Source organism: Rhinopithecus roxellana, chromosome 20 (assembly GCF_007565055.1).
Source record: "Rhinopithecus roxellana isolate Shanxi Qingling chromosome 20, ASM756505v1, whole genome shotgun sequence".
Taxonomy (NCBI): Eukaryota; Metazoa; Chordata; class Mammalia; order Primates; family Cercopithecidae; genus Rhinopithecus; species Rhinopithecus roxellana.
This window is the reverse complement of record NC_044568.1, coordinates 6136287-6157276: the sequence shown is the minus strand read 5'-3', so window position 1 is coordinate 6157276 and position 20990 is coordinate 6136287. Positions and strand designations below refer to the sequence as shown.

At 51.4% G+C, this 20990-nt stretch overlaps 2 protein-coding genes across 4 annotated transcripts in view; one reads left to right on the top strand and one right to left on the bottom strand.

The window, feature by feature from the left end:
• Positions 1-1323, top strand: part of HMOX2 (heme oxygenase 2) — a 35773-nt gene extending 34450 nt beyond the window's left edge. For all 3 annotated transcript variants that reach the window (XM_010353915.1, XM_010353914.2, XM_030924788.1), the window contains exons 5-6: positions 382-508; positions 599-1323. In XM_010353915.1, coding sequence (XP_010352217.1) covers positions 382-508; positions 599-726 — 255 coding nt within the window. In that variant the 3' untranslated portion in view covers positions 727-1323. The remainder of the gene's footprint in view (positions 1-381; positions 509-598) is intronic.
• A 632-nt stretch (positions 1324-1955) lies between these two features.
• The window catches only part of CDIP1 (cell death inducing p53 target 1), a 28906-nt gene continuing 9871 nt past the window's right edge, over positions 1956-20990 (bottom strand). The window contains 6 exon segments of the mRNA XM_010353911.2: positions 1956-3926; positions 4034-4307; positions 4932-5001; positions 5003-5088; positions 5279-5377; positions 5807-5896. Coding sequence (XP_010352213.1) covers positions 3815-3926; positions 4034-4307; positions 4932-5001; positions 5003-5088; positions 5279-5363 — 627 coding nt within the window. The 5' untranslated portion in view covers positions 5364-5377; positions 5807-5896 and the 3' untranslated portion in view covers positions 1956-3814.

The window sequence follows — 20990 nt, the reverse complement described above, 5'->3', positions numbered from 1 at the left end:
CTCACTCTATCCGGAGGGCATCCTCGAAAAGGAGAGTGTGGCCAGGCAGAGTGGCCCATGCCTGTAATCCCAGTACTTTGGGAGGCTGAGGCAGGGGGATTACTTGACCCCAGGAGTTGAAGAACAGCCTGGGCAACCAAGGTGAGACACCATCTCCCCCCAAAATTTAAAAATTAGCCAGGTATGATAGTATACACATGTAGGAGGCTAAGGTGGGAGGACCACTTGAGCCTAGGAGTTTGAGGCTGCAGTGAATTAGCCATGTTCACAACACTGCACTCCAGCCTGGGCAACAGACACCTCATGTCAAAAGACATTAAAAAAAAAAAAAAAAAGTGTGGGCAGCCCAAAGATGGCTCAGTCGATCCTCTGCTCCTGCAGATATTCAATGAACTGGACCAGGCCGGCTCCACGCTGGCCAGAGAGACCTTGGAGGATGGGTTCCCTGTACACGATGGGAAAGGAGACATGCGTAAATGCCCTTTCTACGCTGGTGAACAAGACAAAGGTAGGTCTGTGTGTCCTGAGCTCCCCTCCTGGGGCAGGTGTAGCAGTAGACTCCACTGATGCCATGTCTCCTATTGATGCTGCCACACAGGTGCCCTGGAGGGCAGCAGCTGTCCCTTCAGAACAGCCATGGCTGTGCTGAAGAAACCCAGCCTCCAGTTCATCCTGGCCACTGGCATGGCCCTAGCTGCTGGACTCTTGGCCTGGTACTACATGTGAAGGACCCATCATGCCACGCCGGTACCCTCCTCCCGACTGACCACTGGCCTACCCCTTTCTCCAGCCCTGACTAAACTACCACCTCAGGTGACTTTTTAAAAAATGCTGGGTTTAAGAAAGGCAACCAATAAAAGCCAGATGCTAGAGCCTCTGCCTGACGGCATCCTCTCCATGGGCTAGATTCTGCACTGGGCACAGGCTGTCACCCTGGGAGCAGTCGGCACAGTGCAGCAGGCCTGGCCCCTGACCAACCCAGCTCTACTCCAGGCTCCCACACCTCTGGGCCCTAGGCTGCTTCCAGTAGTCCCAGTTTTTGTAGTACATGGGTGGCTCTCTCCCCTGCTGGAGGTGAGTGGCCTGTAAGCCCAGGCTGTGGGAGGGGGCCTTGCTGGATGCTGCTGTACTACTACTTCTGGGCCTCTCTTGGACCCTGGGGGTGAGGGTGGGTGTGGGTGGAAGCCTCAGAGGCCTTGGGAGCTTATTCCTCTCACCCAGAATCCCTGTAACCCCTTGGGTGAGGTCTGCTCAGCCCCAGCTTGTCTCCTCCTCCGCCCTGTGTAAATGCTCCAACACTCAATAAAGTGGGCTTTGCAAGCTGCCTCCTTCCCTGCCTCCTGGCACCGGGTGGGTCAAGCCACCTCTCCCATAGGAGAGAGAGTCCCTCAGAAGTAAGGGCATGTTATGTCTGTGTGGAGAGTGGACATCGTCCATCACAGCCCCCAGCAGCTACCTCCTGCCCTTGGTCTACTCTCCAGCACCCCTAGTCTCCAAAGCAAAGTCACTCTAACCATCTTGCAAATATCTTTTTTTTTTTTTTGAGACGGAGTCTCGCTCTGTCGCCCAGGCTGGAGTGCAGTGGCCGGATCTCAGCTCACTGCAAGCTCCGCCTCCCGGGTTTACGCCATTCTCCTGCCTCAGCCTCCCGAGTAGCTGGGACTACAGGCGCCCGCCACCTCGCCCGGCTAGTTTTTTGTATTTTTTAGTAGAGACGGGGTTTCACCGTGTTAGCCAGGATGGTCTCGATCTCCTGACCTCGTGATCCGCCCGTCTCGGCCTCCCAAAGTGCTGGGATTACAGGCTTGAGCCACCGTGCCCGGCTGCAAATATCTTTAAAGTGTATCCAGCACTGTTATTTTTTAGCTTAGAAATACCTTAGAGGTTTCCTACTTAAAAGGTTTTAAAAAAGCATATATTTGTATTTAAACAAGTCATTGTCTAAAATAGAAACATGAACTTAAATAGTTTTATTAATAGGAATCTACTATCTGTAAAAGTTTTATTTCAAAAAGGGTTAAAAGGTAGGGAAACTCTTTAAACTATTGACCAAGCCTGGCACCTTCATAATTCAGATGAGTTAGTGCAGAGATGGCCAGGGCCAAAGCTGGCCCAGAACCTGTGTGTGCAGACTGCGCTCTGTTAGTCTTCAGCCTATCAGCCTCAGTCGAGTCTGTCTTGCTTAAGGTGGCGCCTCCCCAGAGCTGGATGATGCTGTGCTCAAGCCTGCGGGTAGGAGGGCTCCAGCTTGCAGATCCCATGCGTGGATGCTGTGTTATGTAGATGGTTGAAACCAGCATCAGAGGAAGGAAGGTGACCTTACAGCCACTGCCGAGACCAACGTGTGCCCTGGCCCAGTCACAGCTGGAATTCCCAGGGCTGGTCTACACCCGACTCTGGTTTGGTTTAATTAGGTCCTTACATGTTGGTGTTGTCCCAGGCAGTTGGCATGGCATCAGCACTGAGGATGTGAGACTCTGAGGACTCAGCCTCCTGCCCTGCCAGTAGACTGCCTGCAGCCCCACCCTCTTTCCCTCAAAGAAGAAGGAAGCCAGGCAAGAGAGCAGAGGCCCAGGGTGGGGAAGTGAAAGGGCCAATTTAATGAGAAACTACAAACTGAGACTGGGCCACGATTCACAGTGACAGGAGGCCATGCAGTGGCAGTGCGAGACCAGGAAGGACAGTGGCAGGATACAGCGGTCCAGGTGAGCAGGTTCACAAACCATTCAGGAAATAAAGACAGGGCAAGGCTGGTGTCCACCCAGGCAGTTCTACCACTTGTGGCTGCTCCTTCCTCGTCCCCAGCCCAGTGTGCCTGCAGGAGCAGGTACAGCAACAGCCTGTCAGCTGGGGCGAGGGCCCGGCACTTACAGGGAAGAAAACTCATGGAGAGGGCTCTGCACATCCAAGCACACCCACAAGGGGGATCCTCTGCCATCTCTTGCCCCAGTTGGGACACACCAGCCACCGAGCAGAGGTCACATCCACACGCAATGAGGACATGAGGCAGACGGGAAGGGGCTAGGCTCAGGGGCTCCTTCGGGCCCCAGCAATACAGGGTTCACAGAGGCATGGCCAGAAAGGGGGTCTGCACACTGACCCAAAGGGAGAAGTTCCTTCTTAGCTACCAGGGTCTGATCACTCACCCAGGTACAGTGTCCTCTCTACCTGACACCAGACAGCTCTCGGGCACTGGGACAGGGTATTAGACATCCTGGGTTTCTATACCTGAGAGTTCTGAGGGCCAGAGTTGGCAGTTTTACTTCCGGCCACCATGCCCCACCTCTAGCATCCCAGAGACGCAAAGTACCCAGAAACAAACCCAGGCTTTGTGACCCTGTCCTACTTAGGTCCACCTGACTGCAGACAACTTACCCATTCTCGGCCCAGCAGGTCAGAAACGACTGTGGCTACAGGCCTGGGGAACTAACTGGCTACTGCTCTGGCTGCTTTTGGTCCTGGGGGAAAGAGTCTGGACTGAACCTGTACCTTGTTTGAAACTAGAGGAATCAGGACCCCAGCAGGAGACCCCTCCCAGCTTATCTTCTTTATCGCACACAACAAGCAGACCAACAACACACAAGTTCAGTGGCAGCCCCCTGCCACCCACTGACCCCTGGCCTTAAATCCCAACAGAATTTTTGCCAGAAGAGTCAGCTGCTCAGGGTAGGGCAGGGTGAGGAGGACAGGACTTCGAGGGGATGGTGGTACAGCTCCCATCCCCAAGTGGGAGCGGGAAAGTGACCACTGAGCGCAGGGAGCAAAGCACAGGGGGCCAGACTGACAGGCAGGGGAGTCCCGAGTCCCAGCTCCGTTAGCACAGGCGCTTGTACGTGTAGATGTAGGCTTTGCAGCTGGGGCATGTGTGCGTCACATCCTTGAAGTCATTGATGAGGCAGGGGATCAGGCAGCAGCCCAGATCACATCTGAATCAGAGACAGGGAAGAACAGGCTGAGGCCTGCTGCGGAGGAGGCAGAGGCAGCCAGATGATCCTGGTGCAGCCCCAACCCTACCAGTGCCCACACCACCTACCCCATGAAGCAACAGAAGAAACCCAGCACGAAATTCATCAAGCCAATCTCGTAGGAGATCTTGGTGGTGATGGCCTGTTGGCAGTGGGGACACACCGTCTGCACAGGCGCTCCCTCAAAGATCTCTCCCTGCAGCACTGTCACCGTGGTGGCAGCTCCTGAAGGGACCAGGACTGTGGCTGTGTGGCCCCCAGGGCCAGGGTAGGGCCCTGGTGTGTAGGGCCCTGGGGGGTAGTAGCCCATGGGTGGGTGGGGGCCTGGAGGAGGGTAGAAACCTGGAATGGCACAGAAGATGGAGGCGAGCGGTCACTGGCCTGCCACCTGCCCCAGACAAAGAGATCGGCGCAAAGCCCCAGGGTCCACAGCGCCCAGGGTGCAAGGCTAGGCCTCAGACTTCCTACCACCCTCCTAACGGGCCAGTGGGAGGCCTTACAGCTGGGGCCCTAAGTCAACTGGGGCCACATTCTCCCAGCCCTTCCTGGTCCCCACCCCTTGGGGACCATGACAGCTGTGGCAGAGAGCCAGGCACATGACCCGGTTCTCTGCTCCTGTCTCTGGCATGCAAGGACAGGGCACTCAGCCTCAAGCCCATGACCAAGGGAGGGAAAGCTATGCAGGTCACCCACCCCTCTCCTGCACACAGGGTGCCCCTCCCCACCCATGTCAGGTCCTGTTGTGCCAAGGACCAGCCCTGCCCAAGCAGCCTGAGTAATAGCAGTCCCACCTTCCCACGTCCACAGTCCCTGTCCACACACAGCCTGAGCTCCAGACCAGGACTGGTTGGGTGTGTTGGAGTCCCTGCCCTACAACAGATGCCCACCTGTACTGAGGACAGCCAGTGCAGGCCAGACAGCAGCCAGGAGCAGCCCATGCTCCCCTGAGATCCCTTCCCCACTCACCCGGAGGCACGTAGGCGCCATCTGCACTCATGTGTGGGGGGATAAAGCCAGGCTGGGGCATTGGGTGACCCTGGCGGCTCATAGGGTGGGGGCCCAATGTCCGCAGGGGGCAGCGGCATGCCTGGAGGGGGCTGCATCACGGCTGGGGAGGAACGGCCTGGACAGAGAGGCAGAAAGAGGAGACTCAGCTGGAGTCTCTGACAATGAGCTGGACCAGAGGCCACTGTTTTGGGACACAGATGGGGCCCAGGGGTGATCCTGGAGTGGGCATCACCACTTAAGAGTCCCAACCATGCCATGGGGACAGGGGACTGCAACAGGGAGCCTCAGGAACAGTGACCCCCTACCTGGGGTGGGCGGGGCTCCACTTTTCTCCTCCAGAAGTGGGGCTGTGGGGCCCCCAGGATAAGGAGGGGGTGGCTCGTTGGACATCTTCGCTGCTTCTCCTGGACATGGAGGGAAAACCCAGGCATGAACTAAGCTCCCAGCCAGGTTCCTTCCACTTCAGCTCTGGGGGGTGGCCAAGACACTGCACAAGGCGTGTGACCATCCTCAGAAGGGGCTGCCTCCAGGCACTGGGGATCCCCCACCTTCCCCAGGGCCACCTAGCCCAGAGCCACCATCCTCACCTCTCAGCAGTCACCTGCTCTTCCCTGTTTGGAAGCTGGAGGGCAAGGACAGAACCCAGGAAGCAGGGTCCAATGAGGTAAAGTGCCCCAGGGAGCCTAACTTAGCACGTGCCCCACATGAGAGCAGTTTGGCACCGAGCTCTCCCCTCCCCAAACATTTAGCAGGCACCAAGGCAGTCGAGGAGACAATGGACTGATCTCTGCCAGAGGCTGGACTGGGAATGGGGATTCTGGGGGATTTCTTACCTCAAATCTGTGCTACTCAGAGAAGGGAGGCAGGTGAGGCTCCTTCAGCTGCTGGCCTGGATGGACAGGGAACAGGCAGGGCTCCGGGAACTGTTTCAGGGGAAGGAAAGGCAGGGCCCTCAGCAGGCAGCAGGGGCCGCCAAGCCAGGGCTGGGCCCAGGGGCCTGCGCGTACCACGCAGTCCCTCCCCTTCCCACGTCAGGCTTCTCCCTGGCTGTCACTCTGTGCCATCCACACACCCGACCACCCCTCCATTCCCCGGTCTCATCACAGGTCTGCTTCCTCCCTCTCCCAAGACTGGTGGCACCGAAGGGCCATGGCTGGGCCCTCTGTATCCCCTCCTACCAGGCCTCAGCTCCCATGCATGAGGACTGCCAGGCAAGCTGTGCTCTGGCCTGTGCCCTTCTGGTTTGTTTGCTGAGGCGGGGGTGGGGAGGAAGAAGAGTCAAGTGAAATCTTTTCCCTCATTTCTATCACCAAACTCTCTGAGCACAGCTCAGAAAGCCGGGAAGCTTTTGCTCTTACTTCGCATCATAAAGGACTTGGGAAGTGGGTTCAGTTACCTTAGCTAAAAGTAATAAAATGAGACAAAAATCAGTTTCAATGGAACAAAAGGATACAGGGAAAGGAGCGTTTCCCAGAGAGCCCAGCACCTGCAGGGGATGGAGGGCACATAAGTGTGAATATGAAGTTTAACAAATCAGGGGCAGGGCCAGAGGAACCAAGTCCAAGCTCTTGGGTTCAACTATAAAGTACCATGGCAGTTTGAAAACTAAAAGACAGGGATCAAAAAGCTCTTAGAAGAAAATGCAGGCATCAATCTTTATGACCTTCAATTAGGCAGTGGTTTCTTAGATATGACACCAAAAGCAAAGCAACAAAAAGAAAGAAAACTTCAACTGGATGTCATCAGAATGAAAAACTCTTGTGCTTCAAAGGACACCATCACATTTTATAATTCATAGATCTGATAAAGGACTTGCATTAAGAACATACAAAGAACTCAATTAAATAACAGAAAGACAACCCAGTTTTTAAAATGGGCAAAGGATTTGAACAAAGACTTCTCAAAAGACAAATAAATGGCCAAAAGCACATGAAAAACTACTGAGCATCTTTTCATAAGGGAAATGAAAGCCAAAACCACAAGGAGACCATTTCCTATCTACTAGGATGGCTAAAATTTAAAAAGACAGTAATAGGCATTATGTAGAGAAACGGGAACCCTCATACACTGCTGGTGGGGGACAGCCCCTGCCAACCTTTTGAGGAACTGCCACCCCGTTCCCCTTTTGAGGAACAGTCTGGCAGTTCCTCAAAAGGTTAAACCTAGAGTTACCAGATGACCCAGCAATTCCACCCCTAGTTATCTGCCCAAGAGAAATGAAAACCTGTCTACACAGAAGTTTGTACACAAATGTTCACAGCAGCATGACTCATAATAGCCAAAAAGTGGAAACAACCCAAACGTCCATCAACAAAGAGTGGATAAACAAAACTGTAGGCTGCCCAGACAATGGAAGACGATTCAGCTATAAAAAGGAAGGAAGCACTGACACCCTACAGCATGAACCCTGAAAACATGCTTGGTGAGAGAAGCCAGACACAAAAGGCCACATAATGTATGATTTCACTTATATGAAATGTCCCCAGTAGGCAAACCCATAGAGACAGAAAGTACATTAGTAGCTGTTTAGGTCTGGGACAGAGGGGGAAGTGGGGAACATGGGATCTCCTTCTGGGGTAATGAAGATGCTCTGAAACCGACTGTAGCAATAGTTGAATGATTCTGTGAATAAACTAAAAACCACTAAATTGTATACTTTAAATGGGTGAATTGAATGATACATAAATTATGTCAATAAAACTTTTTTTAAAAAACGAGGGAAAAGAAAATTAGTCCTACCACCCTGCTGCAGCCCATCTCCATATGTCCCTGCTGGTCTGTATGCACTGGCACCCGTACTTGTTGGTTTTGTTTTGTAGAGATGGGGTCTCACTATGTTGCCCAGGCTGGTCTCGAACTCCTGGCCTCAAACAATCCTCCTGCCTTGGCCTCCCAAAGTGTTGGGATTATAGGTAGGAGCCACTGCTCCCAGCCCATACTATATAAAAATACAGTTGCTGTCCTGACAGTTTTAAATCCTTTTATTTTTTTCTCTTTTTGAGACAGAGTCTTGCTCCGTCGCCCAGGCTGGAGTGCAGTGGCGCGATCCTAGCTCACTGCAACCTCCGCCTCCCAGGTTCCAGCGATTCTCTTGCCTCAGCCTCCCAAGTAGCTGAGATTTTGTATTTTTTAAGTAGAGACATGATTTCACCATATTGGCCAGGCTGGTAAATCCTTTTAATGCTGTGTCACACATATTCCATCTTACAAGACTCCGTGACCATCGATATTAATATTCCACAAAATGGGCATACTTGACCAAACGCTTTAAGGCATTTAGGCAAGGCCCTACTTGCTGTTTTCATGAAATACAAGGGAACACCTCTGTCTACCGCTCTTTCCCTTTTCTTAGATCATTTCCTCAGGCTAAGCTTATCAGAGTGAGATGACTGGGTCAAAGGACATGAGCATGTTATGCCTTTTTGAAAGGATGCCAATTTATAGTGCCAGTTATCATTAATTTTAATATTAAAATGACACATTTTTATATGCATTTCTTTGACAGGAGACAGAACATCTTTCCAAGTGTTCAGAAATTACACACTCACTCTTCTGAGTTGCCTTATTATCGACAGAAGACATGGAGGCCCAGAAAAGGATGGGGCGGGACATAAGTCTAGGACCCCGGCATGACTCTCCCACCCTCCTGTCTGCAGAGTGAATTCCAATAGCACAGGGTTAAGAACAGTGAGTGGTAACCAGGTGCAGCAGCTTATGCCTGTAATCTCAGCACTTTGAGAGACTGATGCTGGAAGATGGATTGAGGCCAAGAGTTCGAAACCAGCCTGGTCAACATGGCAAGACTCTTGTCTCTACAAAAGAAAAATTTTTAAATTAGGCATGATAGTGCACGCCTGTAGTCCCAGCTACTGGGGAGGCTGAGGTAGGAGGATCACCTGAGCCCAAGACTCAGGGAGAGGATACACTGAGCCATGATCAGGCCACTGCACTCCAGCCTGGGCAACAGTGCGAGACCGTCTCAAAAAAAAAAGAAAAAGAAAAAACAGAACAGGGAGTAGCAACAGTGCTTCTTGGAGCTGGTCCTGGTGTCCCTTGCCCAGGCTGCTCCTAGCCCGCCAGGTGCCCTCCTGCAGGGGAGAAGAGGGCAGCCTTTGATGGGACTTTACCTGCATCTGGAAAACTGTTGCAATATGTTGAGTTGTGGAATAGGTGGTGCCAGCCCCTGCTACAAACTCCCAGACTCCCAGAAAATGCTCTCTGGTGCCTCTAGGTGGCACCACTGTCCACCAAGTGGCCCAACACTGTGGTATGCAGTTGGTGAGTCTGGTGAGTCTTGCTCACCAGGGAATGGTCCAGGCCCTGGGATGCTCTGAGCAGACCAGGAAAGTAAGCTGCACTATGCTTGGTGAGTCACTTAAACCCACCTGCAGATCCCAGCCTGGGTCCCTTGCAGGGAGCACACACACATGCACGCGTGCACACACCCCCCATCTCTGAGAATGCAAGTGTTGCCTTTCTCTGGCTCATCTTTTCATCAAAGTCAACAGATATAATCCTATGGTCTCCTAGAGCTCAAAAATTCTATTTCTGGAATTCCACATACAGCCTTGCCCATGATGACAGGGTGCAAGCCCACAGGGCAAAGTCCTCCCTTGGTGTCCACCCAACCTGGATAATGACAATGCAGGCCACAGGGAAGGGTTTGGACCTGCACAGGGCTGGCTTCCACTCCAGCTCGCTGGCCACAGAGCCCACCTTCTCTTTGCCCCTTACATGGGGCTGCAGGGCCCTGTTGCTCCTCCGTGTCTTCCCCACCCAGGGCCGTGCCTGCTACTCACTGCTCCCTCTCACCCCTCCATATCCACATGCGTCCTTCCTGAACCCCAGCAGAGACTGCGGGGCAGATCCTTCTCTACCAAGGAGAGGTATCTGGAAAACAGCTCATGAAGATTTCCTGAATTTAAACACCCATTCTCCCAGTGCCTTCCAATATAAAATCAACCATGCATTCCCACAAAACCATGTTGTGTAGGGTGCAATAAAAACTACAAGAATAATCTTTTAATCACACAATCAGAAGCAAAATAGTTTTCCAATAAAATAAGTACTGTTCAAAGCTACAAAATGGAAAATGTCTGATCTGAAAATGCAGCCCCAGCACCTCTGCTGTGGGAAGGTGCTGGTGAGGGAAGGGGCTGGGAGACCTGGGGATCTGCCCTGTTCCCAACAGAAGAGGAAGAGGAGACTTGGGGTGTCTGGGGAGCCCACTGAAATCAACTTGCAGCCCTGACAAATCCAAGAGAGGCTTCTTGGCCTTCTCGCTTTAAATATCGGATTTATAAACTGCAAACAAAATAGATGCCTGTTTGAAAATCTTTACAACTCAGTCAGAAACTTAACAGTAAGTCACTCCTCTGGGAGACCAGAGGCCTCTGCAAAGTAAAAAATAAACTCCACACCCTCTGGGTTCTGTGGCATGTGAAGGTGTGGAGAAAAAACCTGTTTCTCCTCTGCTTTCACCCCGTAACAATCAACAGAAAAGACTTCGTGGCAAAACGTGGGGATTTCTCCTCAATAACAAGCCAGCAGTCAGTTCTGTAGCGGACACCAGCTGGACGTCTTCTAGTCGCACTCAGGTCTGATGCTACTGCGTCAGATCCCACAAGTTGAGGGCTCAGTCCCAAGACTGCCCCCCACTTCTGATGTCAATCGCAATTCCCAGCTTGCAACCTACCTACGCTTCTGAGACTGGCTATAAATCATTATCTTGGGAGCGGATTCCTTATAAGAGGATTAGTTAGTCTTCTGTGGGTACATCTCCCTGTGGCCCTTCCACCATGGGATGACGCAGTAAGAAGGCCCTTGCCAGATGCTGGCAGTGCCTTGATCCTGGACTTCCCAGCCACCACAGTTTTGGTGACTGTGGGTGACTGACGGTGGGGCTTAATGGGAGGTGTTTGGGACATGGGAGGTGGATTCCTCATAAATAGATAAATGCTCTCCCTGGGGTGGGGAAGGAGTGAGTGACTTCTCACTCTGTTAGTCCCTCCATCCCAGCTGGTTGTCACAAAGGGCCTAGTGCTTCCCCTCCTTTTCTTACCTGCTCTCTCGCTATGCGATCTCGGCACACAGAGACTCCCATGTGCCTTCCGCCATGAATGGAAGCGGCCTGAGGCCCTCAACAGAAGGAGATGTTGGCACTGTGCCATCCTATAAAGCCTGCAGAACCAGGAGCCAAATACTCTTTTCTTTATAAATTACTCAGCCTCAGGTAATTTATAGCAACACAAATAGACTAAGACACCAGCCTCCAGAACTGTAAGGAGATAAATTCCTGTTCTTTATAAATTACCCAGTCTCAGGTATTCTGTTAGAGAAGCACAATGGACTTATACTACATCAAGACTTGATAAGTGGTAGGGTTTTTTGTTGTTGTTTTTTATACACGGAGTCTCGCTCTGTCGCCAGGCTGGAGCGCAGTGGCGAAATCTTGGCTCACTGCAACCTCTGCCTCACAGGTTCAAGCGATTCTCCTGCCTCAGCCTTCTGAGTAGCTGGGACTACAGGTGTGCCACCCGGCTAATTTTTGTACTTTTAGTAGAGACAGGGTTTCACCACGTTGGCCAGGATGGTCTCGATCTCTTGACCTCATGTCCACCTGCCTCGGCCTCCCAAGTACTGAGATTACAGGTGTGAGCCACCGCGCCCGGCCGACAAATGGTAGTTTCTTAAGGGTTACTTGCCACAGGAATTAGAATCCTTAACAATGATTTTTTTCTAATGTGTTACATTAGAAGTCATTGGTGTACCTTGCATTTGGAATGAGTCTTTTACACAGACATGATTTCTTAACATCATGTGTGGGTCACCTGAAAATACTGGTTCCTGTAATGCAGATCTACCAATGTTGACACATCTCATTGAACAATATATATTTTTAAAAATCACATTGCTGGTGTTGCTACCAATGTCATCATTAAAGTCACTAAATATTGTTATGCTAATCATCATTTGAAAGTTTGAATTTCATCACTGGCAACAAAGCACTAACAAATTTAGAAACAGCAACATATACAAAAATAAAAGGTCAGTTGTTTCACTTGCTCATTTTCAAGGAAGTGTATGCTAAATATCCAAATCTGAATAACAACAGTGTGTGCCAGTTAAGTGAAGGTGGAGTCCATGAAAAAGGCAGCTAGTTCAGCCCACACCTGAAATGAATGCACATGTGCTTTTCCTCATGACAGCATCAAACTCCATGTGACATACTTCATGTGTGCCTCATTTCATCACACAGGATCTTAAAAAGATGTGGACTAGGCGGGGTGCGATGGCTCACGCCTGTAATCCCAGCACTTTGGGAGGCCAAGGTGGGCGGATCACGAGGTCAGGAGATCAAGACCGTTCTGGCTAACACCGTGAAACCCCGTCTCTACTAAAAATACAAAAAATTAGCTGGGCATGGTGGCGGGCGCCTGTAGTCCCAGCTACTCGGGAGGCTGAGGCAGGAGAATGGCGTGAACCCGGGAGTCGGAGCTTACAGTGAGCCAAGATCACACCACTGCACTCCAGCCTGGGCAACAAGCGACACTTCTTCTCAAAAAAAAAAAAAAAAAAAAAAGATGCGGACTCATAGGTCAGGACTTAAAAAGCTGATTTTTACTGCTTTGTCTGATGCAACACTGGCGTGTGTGTGTGTGTGTGTGTGTGTGTGTGTGTGTGTACTGTGTGTGGTGGTGAAGACTCAGTTACAACAAGACCAGCACAGTGTGGTGCCGGTCTTGAGTCTGTGCAGGCCCACTGCTTCTTTCCCCACCGCTCCTACACCATCAATCTGAAAGCCATCACAACCAAAGAGGCACGGTAACAAATCATGGCCATGTTATTATTAAAACAGTTCTGATCCTCAGCCCCCTGAGTGGTCGAGTGCTCTCAGAAACCCCCAGGAGACTGCAGATCACATTTCAAGAACTGCTGTGCTAAAGGAACCCCCACTAGAAGTTAAGGGGGTGCGGTATCAGCCAAGTGCAGGGCTGGGACAGGGCTTCACAACCAGAGGGATCAAGAGTGGCCTGCAAATCTTGGAGTCGCTCCTGGGGAGGCCCTGAGTTTGTTGTTCTGGCAAGGCCCCACCCCAGGGATGTGTTTGCCACCCCATGGAAGGCTTTAAATGAAGCAAGCAGTCAAGAACATGGGCTCTGGGCCAGGCATGGTGGCTTAGGCCTGTAATTCCAGCACTCTGGGAGGCCGAGACGGGAGGATTACTTGAGCCCAGGAATTCAAAACCAGCCTGGGCAACATGGCAAGACGTCATCAATATTAAAAAAAAAAAAAAAAAAAGGGCAGGGGGCGCTGCATCAGGTTAGTTCAAACCCAGACCCCCCAGACCCACCAGTTTCCAGCTGAGTGAGCTGAGCCTCGGTTTCTTTCTCTGTAAACAGATGAGCATACCTACCTCTCAGGGTGGGAGTGAGGCTGAAGACAGACAGTGTGTGCGAAATGCCTGCAGCAGGAACGCTGGGCCCAGCACACAAGGACGCTAAATAAACGGAACCTGCTATTATTATGCTTTATTAGGCAACTTCCAACAGGGAAGAAAACAACAGGTACTTACGCCTCTGCCATGGGGTGGCTTCTGATCCCCAACGAGGGATCCTGGTGCACGTTCACTAATATGACTATACGGGAATGCTGCTACAGGATTCTGGAGGGACTTGCAATCAAAACCCTGCCCTAAGAGCTCAGCTCAGCAGCATTCCCTCACAGCACAGCTCAGCTGGGCCACCTGCTCCATGGGGACCCAAGACAATCCTTTGGGAAGGCAGAGACACTAGCAGTCCTCCAAGGGCCGTCTCTCCTGGCGGGCTGTGGAAATGCCAGGGGCCTGCCTGGGAGTGCCCAAGGTTGGTAATGCCCCTGGAAGGATGCTCCACCCCTAGAACCTGGTGGCAGAGGCTCTGCAGCAACTGCTGCCCAGCCACATTTCTCAGGGCTGGGCTGGCTTGGCGCTGCATCCCCAGGAGGTGCTTACCCACGTGGCAGCCATGGCATCAGGACGCCAGCTGGCCTCAGAGGGGCTCCTCTGTCCCCAGGAGACAGGTCCCAGGCACCCAGCCAGGAACAGGGCTTTCTGCTTTGCTGGGAAAACTGAAAGGCCGTTTTCTGCCTCGCCTGCAGCTTCCATGTGCTGAACAAAGGAGGTGCCCACTGCTCCACGAGGGGCAGAGCAGAGGTAAAAGACAAACACTCTGTGTGCTCCTTCAGTCTGAAAAGAGAATGGCAAGGCCCAAACCAGGTCTGGAGGAAAAGGCCAAAGTAAGAAGCGAGCCAGAAGCAAGCAGGAGCTGACGTGGGCCTCAGGGAAGATGCTCTCAGTCCAGGGGGCAGCACCCAGCAGGGACGAGACAGCGGGAAGAGAGCAGAGAATTCCCACCAAGGGTGCAGGCCCAAAGGGGACCCTTCCAGGAAGGCTTGGCCCACACCAGGCCTTTCCATCCTGTGACATCTCCATCTAACACACAGACAGATTAGTTCAAACCCACCTGGGAGGGCGGTGTGAGAATTAAGTGAGGCATGGATATAAAAACTTCCTGAACTGCTGTAAGGGGCCATACAGCATGAGGGTCCTTAGAAGGGGGACTGTTACTTGCAAGGGATGGCTGCTGACTCCCTGCGCGGTACCACATAGCTGTTCCGCCTGTTCTCCCAAGCACCCCAGGGCTGGGCTGAAGCACGGTCTGTGAGGTGACCGTGTAACAGAGGCCCTCTGAGGGGAGGGCAGGGGATGGTGCTTCTTTCTGGAATTCCTTCTGATAGTTACTCAGCACATCCTCCATGCCAGATACAGGCTGGGGATTAAAGACATGTCCCTGGCTGGGCGCAGTGGCTCACACCTGTAAGCCCAGTGCTTTGGGAGGCCGAGGTGGATGGATCATGAGGTCAAGAGATCAGGACCATCCTGCCCAACATGGTGAAACCCCGTTTCTACTAAAAACACAAAAATTTGCTGGGCGTGGTGGTGGGTGCCCGTAGTCCCAGCTACTTGGGAGGCTGAGGCAGGAAAATCACTTGAACCCAGGAGGCGGAGGTTGTAGTGAGCCGAGATTGCGCCACTGCATTCCAGCCTGGGTGACAGAGCGAGACTCCATCTCAAAAAACAAAAGACACGTCCCTGCCTTCCAGAAGCTTACAGTCAAGTAAGGAGGACGAGCATTAAATAATCACCCCCTCACCAAAAAACCACAAACACAATTACACCTGTGACCAGTGGTGTTGAGAAAGTCCAGGATACAGCAGAAGGACGGCAATATCACCATTCTGGAGCTCTAACAGCGTCTCTTCAAACAAGCCTGGGAGGAGGTGGTGGAAGAGTTAATGAGACCAGCAGGCAAAGGGAGGGATGGGGACAGCAGAAGGAACAGTAAGTACACAAGGCCTAAGGAAGGAGGGCTATGCCCCGGAGGGTGGCCAGATGGCAGCCTGGGGCCCTCACAGCAACCCGGCCACAGGGGTTGTTTCAGAGCTCAAATACCCCAGATCTCCAGGACAAGGATGACAAAGTCAGCTGGGCAGTGTCCCAGGCCCTTCTCCTCAGGCTTTAGGCTTCCCCAGGAGACCTCCAGCACCATTCAGCCTTGTTGCACTGTGGCACTTGGGAACAAAGACAGTGGCCTTGTTTGCTTGACTGTCAATACAATATTGGGAGAGCACAAGTCTCCCTGGGACCCTTCCTCGCCCCTGATGGCCTCCAGCCCTGGACAAATTCCGCAACCTCTCTGAGCCTCTGTTTTCCCATGTGGAAAATGAGGTTCTTGGGAGGCTGAACGAAACCCCACATGTAAATGTCCAGGCTGTATTGCTGGAGACATCTTCCATGAATGACTACGCAGATACCACCACCCATACAGGGCTATGCTGTGTTCCTCCACATCACACTGCAAAGGAAGAAGGCAGAATAACAAGATCTGGAGCAGCATCGTTCTTCCTAATGAAGTACAGACTGGAGACTGTCAGCTGCACCCAAATCCACTCTCTCCCCGATTCTTGAATACAGAACTCCACTTCCACTCAGGGCAGCAGTCCATCAACCAAGATGGTCCCCAAGCTTTCTTAGAGTGACAATGCTCTGGCTGATGAGCTGTAAGCAGAAGTGTCCAGACCATAAGAAGGCACTCAAGGCAAGCCGACTTAGCCCGTAGCCAGGCGCTTCAAACTTCCTGCCCTCCTCCCATCTGCTGCCTGGAAGATGGATGCCATGGCTCCAGTAGTTGTGCTTGACCATGAGGGCCTTGGGATGGAGGCCAGTGCCTAGGACAGCCATGGGACACCACACCAGCACAAACTGACCACCTCCCACATCTTCCACGTGAGTAATAAAACTTGTTTTCTTGGTTAATTATTGGTATATTAAATTCAGGTTAAGTATTAACAAGGAAGAAAAACAAATGTCATTACAAATATACAGCATAGACAGGTGCAGGGGCTCACACCTGTAATCCCAGCACTTTGGAGGCCAAGGTGGGAGGATTGCTTAAAGCTAGGAGTTGAAGACCAGCCTGGGCAATATAGCAAGATCTCATCTCTAAAAAAAAAAAAAAATAGCTAGGTATGGTGATAGAAACCTGTGATCCCAGCTACTTGGGAGGCTGAGGTGGGAGGACTGTTCTAGCCCAGGGATTCTAGGCTACAATGAGCTACGTCACACCAATGCACTCTAGCCTGGGTGACAGAGTGAGACTTCATCCCCCTCCACCACAAAAATATATCTCTACAGTTCCTTAAGCCTGAAGGAACACAAGTTCTCTTCAAGGGATCCATGATCAAAAGGATCATGGCTTTCTTTAGGTCACAGGACACAGCCTCAGCCAGTGCAGAAGTCAAGGCATGGGGAATACCCCCTGGCGGGAAGGCTGGAGCAGATGCTTCTGTAGTTAAAATAGGCCCCAAGAGAAGAGTGGCTGGTTGCCTTGGAGGGAGGGCACATTCTTCTGCAACCCCAGTGCTCATTTCAGCATGACCTCAGCTCATTTCAAGGAGGAGGTGAGGAGGACGATGGTGTGCAGTGAACGTCAATAGAGCATGCACTATTTGGATGCAAGTGCCCACCAAAGGGACACAAAGGAAGTGCTCCAAGTGAGGAGGTGCTCAAAAGGGAGCCTCTGTTGTGATACTGCTCCTGGGTCCCAAACCCTCTCCACTCCCTTCTCCACCATGCCCTACCCAAACCTGGGGCTAATCCAGCCACCCCAGTCCATGTGGAACCAGGGCAGGATTCTCTGTGGCCTTTCAGCTGCTGACCAGAGGAACCCTATTCCCAACACTGGGTGAGGAGGAGGGAGGAGGAGGCCTTCCACCAAGGTCCACTCAGTTGCAGAGCAGTCTCTAGTGAGGCTGAGCCCTCCCAAGACTCAGGGAGGTTGCCAATGTATCCCCTTCTCTGGGACCGTTGTCCTCAGCTGCCAAGTTCTAGCAAGGCAGGCCTGGGAAATCCTGGACATGGCCCATTTCCCATTGTCCTGATGGAAGCAGGACGAGAGACAGTCCCTCCCTCAGATAACATCGCTGGTGGCTCTGAACCATTTATTTATTTTAACACTTGAACATGGGTGTATCTAATACCTTGGGAATTCTCAACACTTCAAAACAAGCTCAACTTAAGTCACAGAAAGGACCAGAAAACAGATCTGGTTTTCCCATCTGCTGGCTCTCTTCCCACCCAACCCTGCATGCTCCTCCTCGACCATGATGAGTCTCAGCAGAGATAAGACACCAGCCCGGCCAGGCACGGTGGCTCATGCCTATAATTATGGCACTTTAGGAGGCAGAGGTGGGCCGATCACAAGGTCAGAAGTTCGAGACCAGGCTGGCCAACATGGTGAAACTCTGTCTGTACTAAAAATACAAAAATTAGCTGGGCATGATGGCATGTGACTATAATCCCAGCTACTCGAGAGGCTGAGGCAGGAGAATTACTTGAACCCAGGAGGCGGAGGTTGCAGTGAGCCGAGATCATGCCATTGTACTCCAGCCTGGGCAAAAGTCCGAGACTCTGTCTCAAAATATAAAAAATAGCCGGGCACGGTGGCTCACACCTGTAATCCTAGCACTTTGGGAAGCCAAGGCAGGCAGATCACAGGTCAAGAGATTGAGGCCATCCTGGCTAGCATGGTGAAGCCCTGTCTCTACTAAAAATAAAAAAAAAATTAGGCATGGTGGCGGGCGCCTGTAGTCCCAGCTACTCGGTAGGCTGAGGCAGGAGAATGGCGTGACCCCAGGAGTTGGAGCTTGCAGGGAGCCAAGATTGCACCACTGCACTCCAGCCTGGGCAACAGAGCGAGACTCTGTCTCAAAAAAAAAAAGATAAATAAACATAAAAAACAAAATAAAAATAAAATAAATAAAATAAAAAAGACAAAAAAGACATTAGCCCAACCACATGGCCCCAAACACCACTGTGCCCTCCAACAGAAGCATGAGCCCTGTGTCACAGGCAGAGCTGCAGGGGCAGAATCTTGCACCAAGTGGGGCACAGGCATCAGACCCCATGCCCACCACCCTGCCCTACCACCTGACTCTCCAGTCTCAGATTTTTTTTCCATCTGTGATATGGTGGCAGGAGCAGCCCCTAATCAAGAGTTGTGATGAGGCACGGGCGAGGCCATGGGTGAAGGGCACACCACTCAGAGCCGGCCACACAAGCCTGAGAGAGGAAGTACACAAGAAAAAAGAAGACACTGTTGCTTTCTTTTTTTTTTCTAGATGGAGTCTTGCACTGTCACCCAGGCTAGAGTGCAGTGACGCAATCTCAGTTTACTGCAAGCTCTGCCTCCCGGGTTCATGCCATTCTCCTGCCTCAGCCTCCTGAGTAGCTGGGACTACAGGCGCCCACCACCATGCCCAGCTAATTCTTTGTACTTTTAGTACAGATGGGGTTTCACTGCGTTAGCCAGGTTGGTCTCGATCTCCTGACCTTGTGATCCACCAGCCTCGGCCTCCCAAAGTGCTGGAATTACACGTGTGAGCCACCGCGCCCAGTGACACTGTTGCTCTTAAGCAGAAGCAAAGTCAGTCAGACTCGAAGAATGGTTCTAAACCTAAAAGTAGTAAGGCCTCTAGGAACTATGACGACGACAATTACTGTGCAATTTATATCATGCTGAATTTTAGTCAAACCTCCTGGCAAACCACTTCTCACTTGACACTCCGTCCACAGCACGGGGCCACAGCATAGTGGATCAGTACAACTTTTCTGGACAGCCTTTCTACCTGTACTGTCTTATTGACTCAATTCCACGTCAGGGTATTTGTTCTAGAGGTAAATGGACGTGTAAACACAGATTCACAGGCAAAGATGTTTATATGCACCACTGTCTTGATGTTCAAGAAAATGGAACTAGTTACATGAATGTGATTATCTATATAATGTAACTGTATTCAGCCCCTAAAAAATGATATAGTTTTTTTTGTTTTTGTTTTTTGAGATGGAGTCTTGCTCTTATTGCCCAGGTTGGAATGCAATGGTGCAGTCTCGGCTCACTGTGACCTCTGCTTCCCAGGTTCAAGCAGTTCTCCTGCCTCAGCTTCCCGAGTAACAAGGATTAAAGGCACCCGCCACCACGCCTGGCTAGTTTTTGTATTTTAGTCGAGATGGTGTTTTCACCATGTTGGCCAGGTTGGTGTCGAACTCCTGACCTCAGGTGATTTCACCCACCATGGCCTCCCAAAGTGCTAGGATTACAAGCATGAGCCACCGCACCTGGCCAATGATATAGATTTTTATTGACACAGACAAATGGTTTTGATACAGCAGCGAGTGAATAAAAAAGCAGTAGCACAGTGTGATTCTTCTTTAGATGTATTTACATACATAACATATTTTTTGTCTTTGTTTTTTCCTTTTTGTGGAGAACAGGGTCTCGCTATATTGCCCAGGCAGGTCTCAAACTCCTAAGCTCAAGCTATCCTCCAGCCTCTGCCTCTCTAAGAGCTGGGATTACAGGCATGAGCCACTGCACTCAGCCATACCACATATTAACACATAGAGTTTAGGGGATTTGTTTATATGTACGTACACATACAGAAACTTTCTACTGATGTGTAGTTTCTAGTTTTTTAATGGTGGGCAGCACCCTTACATGATTCCTTCTTCAAAATGCTCATTATAAGTCAGACACAGTGGCTCACACCTATAATCCCAGCTACTTGGGGGGGGGGGGGGGCTGAAGAGGGACGCACACTCAAGCCCAGGAGGTGGAGGCTGCAGTGAGCCATGATTGCACTGCTGCACTCTAGCATGGATGACAGTGGGGAACCCTGTCTCAAAAAAAAAAAAAAAAAAGGCTGGCCACAGTGGCTCACACCTGTAATCCTAGCACTTTGGGAGGCTGAGGCAGGCAGATCACCTGAGGTCAGGAGTTCGAGACCAGCCTGGCCAACGTGGTGAAACCCCATCTCTACTAAAAATACAAAAATTAGCCAGGTGTGGTGGCGCATGCCTGTAATCCCAGCTACTTGGGAGGCTGAGGCAAGAGAATTACTTGAACCCAGGAGACACAGGTTGCAGTAAGCCGAGATTGCATCATTGCACTCCAGCCTGGGCGACGAGTGAAACTCCATCTCAAAAAAAAAAGTATACTCCTCCTCAATCCGGAAACACACCTCAGACTACATAATCTAGTTTCATATACAGGAGAAAATGCACTGTAGAGCAAGCCAGAGGCCTGGACTGGCTAGTGGCCTCCTCTCCAAAATCAGCCCCTTATGGCCTTTACGTAGGTCTCCCATGAGTTTGGTCAAATGAGTCAGTTCTGCCAGATCACCTCCCGGTACTCCAGGCAAATGGAAAGTTTAGATCTGTAAAGTTGGAATGTAATGACCTCAAGGTCCTGCTAGCCTAGGAGTACCCTGCCAGGAGACCCAGCGGGAGGTCACCTGACCAAGGAGGGCTGGTAAGAAAGTCCCCACTGGATGAAAAATAAAAACGGGAGTGATGGAGCCCATGCTGAGGACACAGTTCCAACCTCCCAACTGGTCCAGTGATCTCGTTGGGACTCTGAA